This window comes from Sebastes umbrosus, chromosome 23 (genome assembly GCF_015220745.1).
Source record: "Sebastes umbrosus isolate fSebUmb1 chromosome 23, fSebUmb1.pri, whole genome shotgun sequence".
NCBI lineage: Eukaryota > Metazoa > Chordata > Actinopteri > Perciformes > Sebastidae > Sebastes > Sebastes umbrosus.
In genome coordinates, this window is record NC_051291.1 from 11,802,850 (window position 1) to 11,820,182 (window position 17,333).

The 17,333-nt window shown below is 40.2% G+C and overlaps 2 protein-coding genes across 4 annotated transcripts in view; one reads left to right on the forward strand and one right to left on the reverse strand.

The window, feature by feature from the left end:
* LOC119482470 (liprin-beta-1-like) overlaps positions 1 to 11,271 on the reverse strand; it is an 86,616-nt gene extending 75,345 nt beyond the window's left edge. Inside the window, exon 1 of the mRNA XM_037759993.1 lies at positions 11,150 to 11,271. The gene's annotated coding sequence lies outside the window, so the exon portion shown is untranslated. The remainder of the gene's footprint in view (positions 1 to 11,149) is intronic.
* Positions 159 to 16,477, forward strand: syt10 (synaptotagmin X). Of its 3 annotated transcripts, none has more exons than XM_037759997.1 (7): positions 159 to 536; positions 1,688 to 2,084; positions 5,909 to 6,470; positions 10,348 to 10,468; positions 10,820 to 10,991; positions 11,152 to 11,281; positions 14,217 to 16,477. In XM_037759997.1, exons 1-7 carry the CDS (start codon positions 335 to 337, stop codon positions 14,286 to 14,288), a joined length of 1,656 nt encoding a protein of 551 aa, XP_037615925.1. In that variant the 5' UTR covers positions 159 to 334; the 3' UTR covers positions 14,289 to 16,477. The 3 variants fall into 3 exon arrangements, with proteins under 3 accessions (XP_037615925.1, XP_037615926.1, XP_037615924.1); XM_037759998.1 differs by having other exon boundaries at positions 159 to 521; XM_037759996.1 differs by having other exon boundaries at positions 403 to 2,084.
* The last annotated feature ends 856 nt before the right edge of the window (positions 16,478 to 17,333 follow it).

The window sequence follows — 17,333 nt, forward strand, 5'->3', positions numbered from 1 at the left end:
CTTCTTATGTATACTCCCTGGGTCACAGGGGACAAACCTGTTGGTGGATGGGAGGAGTCGATAAACCAGCATGTGTTGGACTCTCTAGTCGTTACTAGAAAAAAGCAATCCCGTTACTGCCACCACCAACAAACAGGACTCACTGTAGTAAACTGATGCGCATCGCTATTGGACGCAGCCTGGTTGGACTCCAGCAGCAGCAGCATCAGTTACTCTAACAACGCAGATGAGCGCGTCTGGAACAGTCGCTCCTCGGTGCGCGCTGGAGATGGATCAGGATTATGCACTCTAGTCTGCAGCGCATAAGAGGGAAAAACAAAGAAAAGGTGCCCAAATGAACCACCGCCCTCCAGGCTCCCCCGGCGTGCAATGGCTTAACAGGAGAGACATGAGTGTCCGGACGGAGGACAGCATCACCTTGTGCCAAAGGGCTCTCCAAATCGTTACTGAACTTTGTCTCACTGGACACGTGGACCGGGACAAATGCTCGGATATATTCCCCCTGGAGAGCAACATACCAGGTAAAGGAAACGCAGGTAAATAAGCAAAAAAAGTCTTTATTTTATTTCTTTCCCTCAATTAATCACTTTGTTTCCTCCAAAGAAAGAGACTGACCTGTTGCAAGGAGAAACCAAACATTAAAAAAATGGAAATTCGTGTCTATGTATAGATTAAATTTCGTGACTATTTCAAAAAGCCTTGAGACTGTGTAATACATGTATATTTACATGTATTTATATATTCTCATTAATTTATTTCAGGATTAATTTCATAGCCATATTTATTTATTTTTGAAGGATTTTGTCTGAATATATATATGTGCAAAAATATACTCTCATAGTGACTTGTTAAGAGTCAGTGTAGTAATCTAATATTAAAAAAAAAAAAAAAAAAAAAATGGAACATAAGAACAGTGAACTGTGCATATACATATAAAAATAAATAAATAAAAAGATTATCCCGGTAGTGTAGTGCATGTACTAAACATATAAAGTTATACAAGTATGGGAAATAAATGCTGTGCTATATTTAGTACTTTGTTCCCTGCAAAGAAAGAGACTGACCTGTTGCAGCGTTTTGAAAAAAAAAAAAAAAAAAAGGAGAAACCAAACATATGCTCTCCTTTACTATTAAAACTTTATTACAACACTTAGTTGTATTTTTATTGCGTTGAACTGCTGCCAAAGTGTCTGTCTACCTGTTACGCATCTTGCTGCAGCTCCAGACTGGTGAAATAGCAACAGGTGGAAAAACAGACTGAGGTGGCCATCTGATATCCTGCCTTTCTTTCTTTCACTCCGTCTTTCTTTCCATTTTTCACTTTGCAATCTGGGGGAATTTACTCAGTGTCACTTTGATTAAGACGTTTTTTGAAAAGCTGCATGTATATACAGAAAGCTGCAGTGCAAACTTTGCATTTAAATATCAATAAGAGGAAATGTCATGAGCAGATGGGAGCTTTTTTTCCATGCATCTCTGGATGCTGAGGTTTTATATGACTTTATATTGTCCTGCTTTATCAAACAGGTGCATATGCTGCCCCCTCTTTCTTACAGCTGGCTTTCTCTCCTTTTTTCTCTTTCTCCCTTGCATGTTTGTCTGTCATATTTTGTCCCTCGCTTGCCTCTCCTCTCCTTTTCATGTGTCTCTTGTCCTCCTCTATGGGTCTCTCCATGGTTACGTGTAGACATCTCTATTAGTCTACTAGCTGTGGTCGTGGGTTTCTGTGGCCTCGCCCTGTTGGTAGTCTCTCTCTTTGTCTTTTGGAAGCTGTGCTGGCCCATTTGGAGGAGCAAGGCTCTGTCGGCCCACGCCGAAAATGGCCTCCACGTGGGTTTCCCCGAGGTGCCTCCGGCCAACTCCCCGCCGGTCACCGAGTGCAAAGCGCCGGAGGTGGAGAAGAAGTACTACCCGCTGGAAGTGAAGGCGAACGGACGGAGCACCGTCAAGCTCCTGGAGGCGGCCATGAAGATCAGCCAGACGTCTCCGGACATCCCCGCCGAGGTGCAAACAGCCCTGAGGGAGAAGCTCAGCCAGCAGGCTAAGATCCAGAGGCAGACCACCGAGCCAACCTCCTCCTCCAGGTACCCCACATGAACCCGCTGCTCTCACAACCCCTCCCTGTCTGGTTGAGAAGCTATTTATACACATGTATCTGCGATTACGGTACAATTGTAGCATTTCTGAACCCACATTGGTTTGTTTTCCTACAGTAGTACACACAAACGTGATGTCTACACGATGCAAAATACTGCCCTGACAGTGCATGACAGTGTAGCCACTTTCCTTGAGGTGGTTTGGCACGTGTCATGAAGAGCAGCGAGGGCTATGTACCCGCTGACCTTGACATGCTGGCACATGTTGAATTGTGTCTCTTGCTCTGTCTGACCAGAAAAAAAAAAAATCACCTCCTGTAGGCTCATCAGCCAGACTCACGGCGGTGAGTCTCCTCCCTCCAGTTGGAACCTTATAATCTGTTCTACGTGCGAGTCAAGCTGATGAGGTAACGGCGGGGAGCAACCACAGTAATTAAACAACCAGCTCTCGCTTCTCTTTTGTTTTGCAGCACTGTGTTTAAACAAGAACGTCCATAATTAGCACTGCTGTGGGGTGGGAGCTGTCATGGTGGAAGGTTGGTTTCTGGTGAGACGCGCCAGGCAGCTGCGCTCAGTTTCTCAGAGGGAGCCGTTATTGACATTTACTTTGGTTTATCGTTAAGCTCGTTAATTCCTTTATATTGACACCAAGGTCTTCATGAATTACACACCCACCAGGGATGCAGAACGGCCAGGTTAAAGATTGCAACGCCTACTGTCTTAATCCTTCCACCTACTCTTTTGACAGCAATTCTCGATTACCGATGAATGTTTCCTTTTTGAATGACAAAATTACAAAAACACCTACGATGTGCTCTTAGCTCAAACCCAATACTGGTGTAGAGCAGTGAAGCCAATGCAGAAGTGCCTTAAACTTGCAGTCTTTCTAATAGCCAGCAGGGGGCGACTACTCTGGTTGCAAAAAGAAGTCTGATTGTATAGAAGTCTATGAGAAAAATGAGCCTACTTCTCACTTGATTTATTACCTCAGTAAACATTGTAAACATGAGTTTATGGTCTCAATCGCTAGTTTCAAGTCTTCTTCAATACAGCATGATGTTCATTTAGTAAATTATGGTCCCATTTAGAGTCAAATAGATCATAAATCAGGGTATGCTTTAGGGCGGGGCTACCTTGTGATTGACAGGTCGCTACCACGGCGTTGTCCGGTCTGGGAGTTGTCCGTGTTTTCATCTTACAACTTAAACCCTTTCACAGTGTGTTTTCAGTTCATCATGATTGTCACTGTTTGGAGATTCTTTCCCGATTATTTTGGGGCAAGAATAAGTCCTAGCATGATTTTATTTGTCTTATATAATCATAAGTGATGAACTCTTTATCTTATCAACCATTGAGTTCTAATTGTTATCAATCATTCATTTTTTTTTCTTTTTTTTTTTTAAAAAAGGTACAGTGTGTAGGATTTGGCAACATATAGTGGTGTGGTTGCAGATTTCAACCAACTGAGTAGCTCTCCGCCCATGCGATAATGTGAGACGTTGAGTGCAAAACCGTCGTAACGCTGTTCGCCTCGCTCAGAGGCCATCCTCACCATAATAACACTACTTTAGGAGCAACGGAAATCAGATGGCGGCTGGCTCACGTTACCACAGTTTCACAAGCGTGTCGGAGAACTACGGTGGCCTTCAGGTAACTTAAAAATGTAAAAGCCTCTCTTCTAGAGCCAGTGTTTGGTTTGTCCGTTCTGTTCTACTGTAGAAACATGGCGGAGCAACATGAAGAGGGCCGGTTCCCTATGTAGATATGAAGGGCTCATTCTAAGCTAACGAAAACACAACGCCTCTTAGTTTCATGTGATTATACACTAATGAAAACATAGTTATGAATATTATATTCCATTTCTGCTAATAAAATCCCCCGAAATGTTACACACTGTTCCTTTAAATATTGTGAACAGGTAGCATCTGTTTTCGGAAAACTGCAAACAAAAGGATGTGTTTGTAACTTTCTGAATTTTAGGTATGATGAAAAGACAGAAAATGTCACTGAACTCACATTACATCCAACTTCTTTGTTCATGTTCATGATGTCATTATTGAAAACTGAAACAGAAAGCAATTAAATTAGGGTTTTATCTCCGGTGTTAGTAGTGGATTTGGTGTAACCCCCAATGGATTGAGTGTATGTTACGGTTTAAAGAGGATTAAAAGTCAACAACTCGACCGCAAAAGTCAAATAGTTACTACTATTCTCTGTCCAGTTAGTATTCAATGTGTTTAGGTTGTATTTTTAATCATTTTTTACTTTTCCCTTAAGGTTTGTACTGGCAAACATAAAGCCTTCTATGTTGTTTACAATACTTGAGTGCACAGTATTTAATTTTCAGCTGTGCCTCCTGTGCCATATCATTTGTGCCGTGGCTGTCAGATCACTGTGATTGTCTAACTGTCAGAAAGGAGGAGGGCCAGTTGCTAGGTGACAAGATTGGCGAGTCAAACAGGGCTGTCGTTTTTTTTTTTTTCATAAGATGTCAACTTCACAGAAATTTGCTGCATTCAGGTAATTTATATAAGAGCTTCAATCTGAATGCTGGAGATAGGTTTTTTTCCAAAACCAAACGTCAGTACCAGAGATGAAGAAAATGTGGCCACTTGTGATGTTACTGTCTGGTACTGCTTTCAGGGTAAAACCAGCTGTGTTCAGTAAGAAAGAAAAGGATGTTGAATTTACCTTGAAGTAGGTCACAGTGTCCTCAGGTTGTCTACAAAATCAAGGTTGTGGGGTCTGGATTTTAGGCAAATTAAGCCACTTTACAAGGCTCAAAGGACAATATGTTTATATTAGAGTTGTCAAAGTTAACACGATAACGCAAATTCGTTATAACGCCACTAATTTCTTTAATTCAACTCGCGATTTTTAGAATGAAGATCCTGGCATCATATGAAACTAGAAAACCTAAAGAATCCATTGATACCGACCATGTCATATTGGCTTGTTGCTAAATTTTGGCGGGGAAAATCTGGCATGGCCATTTTCAAAGGGGTCCCCTTGACCTCTGACCTCAAGATATGTGAATGAAAATGGGTTCTATGGGTACCCACGAGTCTCCCCTTTACAGACATGCCCACTTTATGATAATCACATGCAGTTTGGGGCAAGTTGTAGTCAAGTCAGCACACTGACACACTGACAGCTGTTGTTGCCTGTTGGGCTGCAGTTTGAATGTTATGATTTGAGCCTATTTTTAGGCTAAATGCAGTACCTGTGAGGGTTTCTGTCATTGTTTTGTGTTGTCAACTGATTTCCAATAATAAATATATTCATACATTTGCATAAAGCAAGCATTTTTACCCACTCCCATGTTGATAAGAGTATTAAATACTTGACAAATCTCCCTTTAAGGTATATTTTGAATAGATACAAAATGTGCGATTAATCTCAATTAAATATGGACAATCATGCGATTACTCACGATTAAATATGTTAATCGACTGACAGCGATATGATTGGCTAGGTCATTGTGAGCATTTTAAGCTATTATTTGCCAACATGCATCAAGCATATTGAAAGATATACCTCAAAGAATCATTACTGGTATGTCAGATGGTTGTTCAGTGAATATTTATGCTTCTCAGCTAGATTAATGTGCTTCTTTCCTGAAGACAAACCAAAGCTTTTCTACCAGATGGTATATGTCAATGCATGTGCCATGAGTGCCACATTATTATGCATGATGCGTTTCAGATGTACTTCTCTCCTGACAAACCATTAGCGCTCATCATAACAAAGCCACTCATGCATAGCACTGACACTTGAGACGTTTATCAAATGCCCTTTACCCTTTCCAACAGGCACAATTCATTCCGGCGCCACCTGCCTCGTCAGATGAATGTCACCAGCGTTGACTTCAGCCCGGACACATTGCCTCTCCGCCAGTCCTCGACAGTGAGCATTGGAAGAATAAAACCCGAACTCTACAAGCAGAAGTCTGTGGACTCAGAGGATGAGGCCAAAGAGCCCGTGGAGACTTGCGGAAAGCTCAGCTTCGCGCTGCGCTACGACTACGAGGAGCAAGCATTGGTGGTGAGAATCCTCAAGGCCTTGGAACTGCCTGCCAAAGACTTCACGGGCACCTCCGACCCGTACGTGAAGATCTACCTGCTACCAGAGAGGAAGAAGAAGTTCCAGACGCGCGTCCACCGCAAGAACCTGAACCCCATGTTTGACGAGACCTTCTGTTTCCCCGTGGTGTACGACGAGATTTGCAACCGCAAGCTGCACTTCAGCGTCTACGACTTCGACCGCTTCACCAGCCACGATATGATTGGCGAGGTGGTGGTGGACAACCTCTTTGAACTCTCTGATCTTTCCAGAGAGGCTGTGGTGTGGAAGGATATTCACGCAGCAACTACAGTGAGTTGGCGTTCACACTAACACACTGCCAAGTCCTCACATATGTGGAAATTGTTGCTATGTGAGCACCACACTTCTGTGTTTCCAATGAGTCAATTGGGAACTTGTACTGATTTTAAAAAAGGTCTAAACATGAAGTATTGCACTGAATTACTTCTAATAGCCCAGATTCATCAACAGCGTTCCACAAAAGTGGCAGGTTGAACACGTTGCATAATTCAAACGCTCTGGGAAATGCATTTCATCAGCAAAACACCCACACAGACATTTTCCAGAAACTGCTGGGTATTCCACAGATATAAATATAGCAACAGAGAGTAAAACGATCTGATCACAAGATATACAAACTGTAGCAATATACTCTCAAACTTTAAAGTATTTACACAAACAGGGTACAGCGTACTGTAGATAGTATGTCCTCATATGAACTGGTAATTTAGCCCAGATTGTATTTCACTCCTACATTAACACTGATTACAGTTTACTCAAGAGCCTCTGCGTTATTTATGAATGTTTTCATTGTGATAAACACTGGGCCATTGTTGTCAGGTTCACAATAGCTGTGGGCTAGCTATATTAATAGTAACCGAAGCTTTGCATACAGACTGACTAGAGATGATTGCAATGACCGTTGCAATGTATAACAGGCCGCTATGGGCGCAGTTCTGATGTCGGACTCTGAAGGCCGTTTTGTATCAAAATATTGATTTCTTAAGTAAGTAGCCGTGTCATAAGCAGGATAATGTACAGCGAGCGCGTCATTGTTGTGAAATAAACCCCTTCAGGGCGATGCAAGAACGCCCTGTCGGGGTTCATTTCACAACAATGACCGGCTCGCTGTACATTATCGCTTACATATATGTTAATCTGTTAAGACATTATTGTTTTTGATCACATCAATGGTGATTACCTGCTCACCTCTGCTCCAACTTTTGGGGTTTTATGGCTACCGTTAAGTGTTGGAAAGAGATGATAATGCAAAGTGAGCTCAGTGGTGGAGACGTGAAGTCATGCAACTGTGGCGTAGTTCGTTTATAGCCTAACGTTAGCTTTTTACTTCTGCCGATTGTGTTTATGCTTCAAAAATCATAAAAGTGGTGTTGTTTTGTGACGATTATCTTGCTGAACAAAATGTTTAAGTATCATAAATGTTTGTTTGCCACAGAGCTTATTTTCTGCAATAATCCAAAACCCAATGGAAAAATCCCATTGGCTTTTTGTCGAGGGAACCAGTGCGATGCTAACTGCCGAGTTGGCCTACAAAAATACGTCATCTCTGCAGCACTCTATTGCTGCTGCAGCGTTGTCGAGAACCGCACATCGCCCGTTGACTCCAGAGAAGTGAAGAAGAGTTCGGTTGTAACATTAGTATGTCCAGCATCCAGCAGCAAAAGTGAACTGCAGTCATTGAGTCGCAGTTTGTAAAGGCCCGCTGAGGAAAACATGCTCAACTCAGTCTGCAGAACCCTGTAGCCTTGCCCCTGCTGCTGTACAGAGAGCTGTCGCTTGTTTATTCAAAGTTTATTGATATTGAATGTGTTGCAAATTGCACCAAATTCGTCAAAACACTCCCTTGGGTCCCCAGCAATACACCCGCCAAATGTGAAGTAGATTGGATGAGTAGTTCTTGAGATATGTGAAGGACACACAGACAAACAAACAGAGATTCCTCGCTTTATCCTTAGATAAGCACATCATCTGGGCCTCACTGTTAACTCCACAGAGGAGATAATGTTTTCTGTCCAGTTTATAAATTACCAGGGTATCTCAAAAACAGAAAATGTGGTATTTGGTGTATAGAGGTCAATGGCCCAAGTAATTAATTATTAATGCAGATCCAACCCCTTTTTAAAGGAGTTTAGGGCATTTTTGATCTGAATTGAGATGCGAATTACAACGCAGATTAAAGAATACTTAACATTTTCTTTTATAAATTAGATATAAAATTTCGAGGATTATGCAGCCGTGGTGGAGGAATGATGCTCTCTAGTTACATACTGAGTTCAAGAACCACATACAAGAGGGTCTTTTTGGACATACAGTACATTACATACAAAAGGAGCTACAACAAACTGCTGCTTTTATGTGATGTGTGCTGCAGTACCGAGAATGTATTGTGTATTGACATGGATAAGAAAGGTGACATTTTTTAGCCCAAAGAACAAAATTAAAGATATATTCATTGTTAGTGCTGAAGCATTTAAATGTCTTGTTAACAGAGAGTTAAATATGTAAGTTGTTTTGTTTTTTAAGTACTTAAATCAGCCAACAGAGTATCATTTGAGCCCTTCCTTGGCCTTGATTGTAGTGGATTATATTCTCAAACTGCAGGCCACAGATCAAGGTGAAAACTCCCTCCTGTGTCGGTACACCCCAGGGCAGCTTCAGTTACTTTGTGGATTTATACTTCACATGAAGGGGTTGGATGTGTCATTCTTAAAGTGTGTATGTGAGCGAGAGAGAGAGAGAGAGAGAGCTTTTATGGCATATGTAGCATTTCCAAAGGTTTGTGGGTGGATGTGAGTAATTCCACTGCAGAGTTGTGATACATTTGATATTTAAAGTCTTAATTTATGATTTTTATTACATTATTACATTAATAGGAACACTCTACTGTCAGTAAACCAGAAAAGGTAATCTTGGATAACTCAATTAGCCAATGCAGCTCTGCTTTCAAATACTTTTGAAGGCTTTCAGTTTCATGTCAAGCATCCAAGTCTGTTTCAAAGCTAACATGACGTTTTCTACATTACTAGAGTAGTGAACTTTCTTGGTTTCTTCATAAACATTTTCATCTGTATCCTAAAACCGAAGCATGCCCATTAAACGTAATAATTACGACAATACGATCTTTAACATAATAGGCTTACTTCAACACAACTAACTGACTACCTGAAGAAAATACTAGTGTCATCTTCTGACTAGCAGTGTTTTGGGACAACAACGAATATGGTATCTAGTTTATAATAATAACAAAATATGGTCCCATTTAGAGTTTAAATAGACCATAAATCAGGGGATGCTTTAGGGCGTGGCTACCTTGTGATTGACAGGTCGCTCCCACGGCTTTGTCCGGTCTGGGAGTTGGCCGTGTTTTCCTCTTAAGGCCAATCCCCACTGAAAGCGTTATTAGAAGCGTTTCTGACATCCGTCACACGCACATCTCACGCTACATGTCCGCAAGATCCGGCGAGGACGCTAGGGCACATGGGCGACGTAACCTATCGTGGAATGCACCCGATTGGTCCCTGGTTTTCTGCTTGCTGTTTCAAAAAGGAAACAATATGGCTCCTAAGCCTTCTGTTAATTCGTCTATACAATCCACCAAAATCTACATCTGAAAACATTTAAAGCGAGAAATAGGCTACGCCACTGCTGAATCTTGTTTCATTTTAGAACTAGATCGCCTAGTTTGACAGCTTGGTCCAAGTTTCATGAGTTAGACGCATCACGCTGGACGGGCTCATTTGCATAAAGTTGCATGAAAGTTGAGTTATTTTTCAACATTATGCAAATACAGACCGCCTCCAACTTGTCGCAACACTCCCACCATGCACTGGGCGACTCCCTCTCCTGCTTTCCATAAGAAATGAATGGAAAGCATTAAGACGCCTTCTGTCATCGGATGATGCACGTCTGACGGAGACTCCCTGTTTTTACACTTCAGGTCTATTTGTCTAAAAAACAAATAATTCATTACAACTATTAAGAAACTAGTGACAAACCGCCTACAACATACTACACTGAAGGAGATACACATCACAACAGCTTGCCATGCCACACAGATAAAATGTGAAGTGCCGGCCTTGGCATTTAGATTCACAGAATGTGGTCAAAGCCTTTAAAATTCATGTCTTTCTTTTTTTTTGTCCTCCAGGAGAGTGTTGACCTGGGAGAGATCATGTACTCGCTGTGCTACCTCCCCACAGCGGGGAGAATGACCCTAACAGTCATCAAATGTAGAAACCTCAAAGCCATGGACATCACAGGCTCTTCAGGTAACCTGACAGCAAATAAGATGTGGCTCGCATCAAAAGCACACACTGAGGCCATAAATCGAACTTAGCTGAAACGAGACAGCAGGTGGCCACTTAGATTGGAAATAGGGAAGAGACATGGGGAGGCCTTTGAGGGCAAATTATTCAAAGTATTAAAATCTGTCAGAATACGTGTCTTATTTCTTATTTTAACTGTGAAAAAGGAAGTGGTTTTGTATTTTGTGGCGCTTCTGAACACCTGAATGTTTAAAGACAGGCGCATAAAACATTCAGCATAATCGCCTTTAACATTTGTATTGTTAGTTTTGGTTGATATCATCATCATCATATGACAGTAAACATGTCTCCCAGACCCGTACGTGAAGGTTTACCTGATATGTGACGGACGGAGGTTAAAGAAGCGAAAAACAACTACCAAGAAAAGCACGCTCAACCCAGTGTACAACGAGGCCATCATCTTCGACATCCCCCCGGAGAACGTGGAACAAGTCAGTCTGTCCATCATGGTGATGGATTATGATCGGTGAGTCAAGCAGTCACTAGCTACTGTATATACACCATAGAAATAGGATAGGAATAGAACGGACATTCACATTCAAATCAACTACTACTAGTCAACTACTAGAAGCTTTACAATGTGCATCCAAATGTGTGTTAATGTGTGTGTGTTTTACTACTCACAGGGTTGGACACAATGAGGTGATCGGTGTGTGTCGCGCCGGGCCAGATGCTGAGGGTCTTGGACGAGATCACTGGAACGAAATGTTGGCTTACCCGCGGAAGCCCATCACACACTGGCACGCTCTGGGAGAGGTACAGACAATTCTTTGATGCATCCCAAGTCTCAAAGAAATCATATTTACAGAGCTTTCTAAAAGCTCCTGAATGTGACATTGAACAGAACAGATGCTGTGATATGCAGCACAACACGTCAGATTATCACATTCAGCTCTGTGTAGTTGAGCTTTTTCCTTCATTTGCTTCATGGAGATTACATTATTTTTCTTATTTAAAAAACAAAACTAAATCCATCAATGTACCTGTATTTTTTTTATATTAGAAATCACAAAAAAAAATCTGATGAAACACATAAATGATACAAAAAGAGGTGAAACGCAAATAGTATAAATGCCATTAGCTGTACAAACATTCCTTCACAGTTACGTTTAGTTTGTAAAATATTTCTCAATTTTGAGGGCCGCTCTGTAACATAATCAGCAGCTGTTTTTCTCTTGACTTGCTATTACTTAAAGCATATTCTGAACAGTCCTCTTTACTAACAGTAGGTACATGGTTTGGTACGTGGGGTCACACAAATCCGTGTTACAATGATTTTAGTCCAATCTTCTCCTTCTAAAAAGTTGGTATTTTTCTCACATAAAATCATAAACAAGGATATTTTGAGATTTTGAGAAATGTATTAACTGTCTTGCAAAGAGTAATTTGGTAAGATCAACATTAATTTCATCTCTGTGCATTCAGCTAGTTTGGTTAAAAGGTGCTTTCTAACAACTCCTATACTTTTTGTTTTTTGTTTTTATTAACAAAAACATGACATAAATCACCGAAAAACATACAAAACAATAAACACACTAAAATAGACCAAAATACAAAATCAAACTCAAACATAAAACATATCAGCAGGCCTAACAACCTCAATAAATAATATTAAAGATATGATAAAACAAAAGAAGAAAAGAATAATAAATCTAATTAAAAAGGAATGAAAAAAAGGTTGATCGCACTTCATATATATAATTATTTTATACATGTGATGTTCTTTTTAATCAAAAACAAGCTTCTTACCAGCCTTCAGCTTCAATGAAGCTTTCCTATTTGCAATACATTCTTCCAAAATAAAGTGATGTTTAATAAACTTTCTAAATTGATTGATATTCAAGGAGTCCACACCATTCAAAAATAAATCTTATTCTAACACAATAATCATATTAATAATATAACTGTCTGTCTCTATAACAACATCCAATATCGCAGAGAAAAAAAGTCTAGTTGAAAGCACAACTTCATTGCATTAAACATCTTTTGGTATTTTTCTATGAAAATCCCCCCCAAAAAATATAAACAATGAGCTTAAAGGGATATTTTGAGAATTTCTTTTAACTGTCTTGATGAGAAAATCGACTTTAATTTCATCTCTGTGCATTCAGCTAGCCTGGTTTGGTTAAAGGTGCTTTCCAACAACTCCAATACTGTCTTACTTACATATTTTGTGTGTGTATTTTAGTCATGTAGAAATCAAAGAGAGATATGTAGTTGTTTAATGAGCACAGTAGAGCTTTTTTCTGGAACAACATCAGCAGCAGGACCTAAGTGCCTAAACACAGCATCTCAGAAGTCATGTGCTCATAGAGAAGTTGCCAGCTTTGCAAACTGCAAACAAAACCCAGCTGATGGTGCTTTGGTTTCTAGTAAATACTGTAAGGCAGTTTTACAGTTGCTGGAAGGCTAACTGTGTCCCCCTTCCCTTTTAATGTAATTTCATATTTACATGTTATAAATGTTTCTTCCTCTTTTGCCCTACCACTCTCCATCTGACGAATAGGAAAAAACAGGTGATTACCCGTTTTCAGTGGTGAATCTACTTTATAAGCTTTGGTAAAAAAAAAAAACTGTGATCATAAGCAAAAACCAGACATGTCCTCTGTGCTCTTGTCAAAACATTGTTCTCTAATAAACACTGATTGTGACATCAAGTGAAACCACAAGGAACAGGACTCAGATGCACGACTCTAAATAACTAAACAAGACCGAATGAATGCTCTCGCCAAAGCGACCGGACTCCATTGAAAAATACAGTGATTTTACCTCGCAGAACGCGGGAGTTGCTGGTCTACCACTGCCTCGATCGGTTAGTTAGTTTGTGCTATTATATGACTTTGGTGTATCCGAACTAACCAAAGTCACACAATAACGCAAACAAACTAACCGATTAACGCAGCGGTAGATCAGCAACTCCTTTTGTCTGCAAGCTAAAATGACAGTTTTTTTCAATAGAGTTTGGTGGCTGTGGCGACGGCATAGATAACAACTTCAGTTCCCCATCGAAAATACAGACTATTAAGCGGTCTCACAGCAAAGTAAACCAGCAAAAATATTCTAAATATAGCATACACTAGATCTGATATAGATATTGACCTTTCTTTTAGGTGGCTAAAATACATTTGGTGCCGGCCCCGTCCACAGCAGTACATTACTTTGCTCCTGTGCGATAATTCCTGTCTGTTTCTCCAAGATAGGAGCGTGCCGACCGTCATCTACTGTAGGTAATACACTGACTATGGATATGTACCTCATATAACCCCACTTCAAAACACCCAGACTATACTATAACGAAAGTATAAGTGTGAACATGCACACAGAGAAGAGGATTTTGCTGAAAGAGTGGTTTCTAACAATGTTTTGATAGTTTGGTGAGTTTGTGAAGGTGAAAATCTGACTTGTGGATCAAGTGATGAGTCTTATTCTACCTTTATCTTTTTCCCCCACTGTGCAAAATGCTGAAATCTGTCGTAATTGCCCAACAGCCACTGCTCTCCATAAAGGAGCACATTTTTTTACAGTCAACTTTCAGGCCAGACGGATCTAGCTCTGCTGGGTCAATACCACTTTTTTTTTGCCTATGATCACAGTACATCCTGAGGACTAGAGAAATAACCTGTTTATTTACCACAAATTGACGACAAAAGCCTCTATAATGTGTTGCGTTTTGTGATATTTTACCTTGTAGTGCCCGGGAAGAGCAGCAAGCTTTGAGAGTCAAGGTTCGTGTCCTTCACCCAAACCTCCGCAGACGCCCTGATGACCGCAGGGAGAGTGACAACAGCACCGACCCTGTAAGGAAGCAGGCGTTAAGAGTTGCTGAGAAGTCGTGTCGAGTCTCTTGTGAGCATGTCGTACGAAAACTCATTCCGACGCGCTTCTTATGTGTTTCTAAAAAACAAGGTTGTATTGAAATTGTTCTTATTCATTCATTTGAACTCGGGTCCTTCAAGTGCTCTACAGAGCTGGCTATGCACAGCGCTCACTGTCATTTCATTCAAGAGTTTGTTTTTCATACATCCACTTTGAAATTCTCAGAAAGGCTTTACATTTACAAAGACCATATGAATGCTATAGGCCTCACTGCAAGACATACCCGGTGAGTCACTTGCAGCTGTATGAACCTTTTCAGCAACATTTTATTCTGGCCCTAGAGCTCCGTAGTGAGGTAGCATTTTACTTTGAAATGGCACGAAGTTAAAGGGCTCCTCAATGCCATGAAAACATTTGCTTGATAAAAAAAACTCAATAAATCCAGTGAGTTTCGATCCAGGTTTCAGCTGAAGAATGCAGGTAATGGAGCATCTACAAGGGCTGGGTAAATCTCTCTTAGAAATTCATCAGTCACAGCGATCACGATTGTGTAAAATCAGCCATTAACCCGCCACTGTTACCTGCAGATATTAGACACAACAACAGGACTCAGATCTAGTGGAAGTGTAGCAGATACATGTAGCAGACTACAGAGCCCCTCTGGGGTCACATGGTAGAAAAATGCCCTGGGATTCGATCAAAGAAGAACAAGTGCGTCACGTTAGCACATTTGAGGTGCTCGTTCTTTGTAGCCAACTTTACCGTAACGTTGCAACCAAACAGCCTAGCTGAACGGAAGCCTGACTGCACGGAGCAGCTCGTCTCTTTTCCCCGCCGCGTTTGACTCAAAGCACAGAAGCCAGCGCCCAATAGAGAGCTGCTTGACAGAGTCCTAAAACCCGGAAATGAGTTTGCATTTTAGCACATCGCATTTGAGTAGGTTTTTAGTTGGATGCCTAAAATAAGGTCTGTGATTAACACAAGCTGAAGAGATTTTAACATTTTGTTCTACGGTTTAAAATATGTCAGTAAATATCCCACTTGTGAATTTTGAAGCCTTTATGTGTCTTAAAAGAGGCGGTTGCTAACAAGTGGCTAAATGAGACTACTAAACGTCCAAATCGTCCGCCTTTATAGCCTTGCTGTGTATACTCACACTCATGTAACGTTAGCTTTTTACTGATGCCGATTGCATTCACGCTTCAAAGATCATAAAAGTGGTCCGCACGTTTTTTTTATCTACCATGTGACCCCAGAGGGGCACCATAGAAAACATATGTACAGAGAGATAAACAACAGTCACATCAAAGTGTGTTTGAAATAACTTAATACATATGTTTCCAAAAAACCTGGCAAAACTTTGACTATAACATATTCATATTTATTTTTGTACACACCAGATCGATTTCAGCACATGATTGCAAATTGAAATAGCAGCACATAGAAAATAGTTAGAGTCATATTTGTATTACTCATATAACTTTATTAAATATAATTCAACTGCAAAATGTCCCTCCTGAGAATGCAATGTGCCAATGATTCAGAAAATAGTGTCCGATCATAGTTTAACAATCGTAACAAGGCACAGGAAGCCTGTCAAGCTTTGGTTTCTGTTTTTTTACCCTCTCAAAAATTGAAATTTACAAGACCAAAAATGTAAGGAATGGATTTAAACAGTGTGTTTAATTGTACAAATGTTAGCATGTCTGGCTAACTAGTTTATTAACTTCAGTCGAAACCTAAACCAGCCTTACATCCAGGGCCAGGAGCATTTTATACTGCATTTTCTTAGGTTACTGGGCAAAATACAAAGAAGTCGCATTCACAATCTGCACATTGACTCTGTAGTATTTCCCAATGTGTAAAAGCTGGGATCCTGGATGCTACTATATTAGAGTTTAAGCTCTGTCCTGCCGTATTGGATCTGGGGAAGGTTAAATTTGCTACCTGATTTAGCATCACATTCACCAAACACATTGGTTTGACCAAATAGTCCGATATTACCTTTTTTCCTTATCATACTTATAACACTAGAACTAACTAGTTGGCCGGTTAAAGCAACCAAAGCGCTAATAGAACAATGGCCAAGCGTCAGGGAGAATATAACACTGAATTTGTCCCAAAAAAAGCCTATTAATTATATATAATTGTTAAAAGATAAAATAAAAAATAAATACATAGTACAGAGATTTGTATTAAAAGTTCCTAAAAAAATAAAGGAAAATCATCTCTGATGATATACTCACAGGAAATAATCTGTTCAAAATGCATCCAAATCGCTCGTTTTACACAAACTTCCTGTATTGTTATGAATTTAATATAACATGAAATATCCATATAATATGTCACTATGTCAGGGGTCGTCACTTAACTCAATGATAGGAAAGGGGTCTCTTAAGGGAAAAGGTTGGGAACCACTCATGATATCGTGTACTGTATGTAGAAATCAGGTTCCTCGGTTTGAAACAAGTCAACTTGTCGACCGGAGACAGCATTTCCAATTAACTCACGAAACTACCGTTTCAACGTTTCATTTGTTAGCTAGCTGATAAAATCATCATTACTTCAGCCGACAAAATTGAAGGTCACCAGACAGAAATGAAAGGCTGCTTTTGTCAACCTCTGACTGAAATAAAGGACCCATTGTTCCGAAAATGACTGTATTTTGAGTGGTAAATCTGCCACCAGTTCATAAAACTGCTTGATTTGAAAATGGAAGGCTTGAAAGGCATAGCAACAGTGACTAAGGACGGAGCTTAACATACACTCAATTGGCCAAACATCACCAAAAACATAAAGTAGAAACAGATAGTAATCTCAATTTAAAAGCTATAAAAGCCTAACTTTATCGTACAACAATTTTTCCTCACCAGTTACAAATTCAGGGAATTATAATCCATAAAACATTTGCAAATGTTATGTATGGTTTTTTTTTTACATCAAGCCATATGAAATTAAGTTCAATGCATTTAACACAGAACTCAGCTTCTCC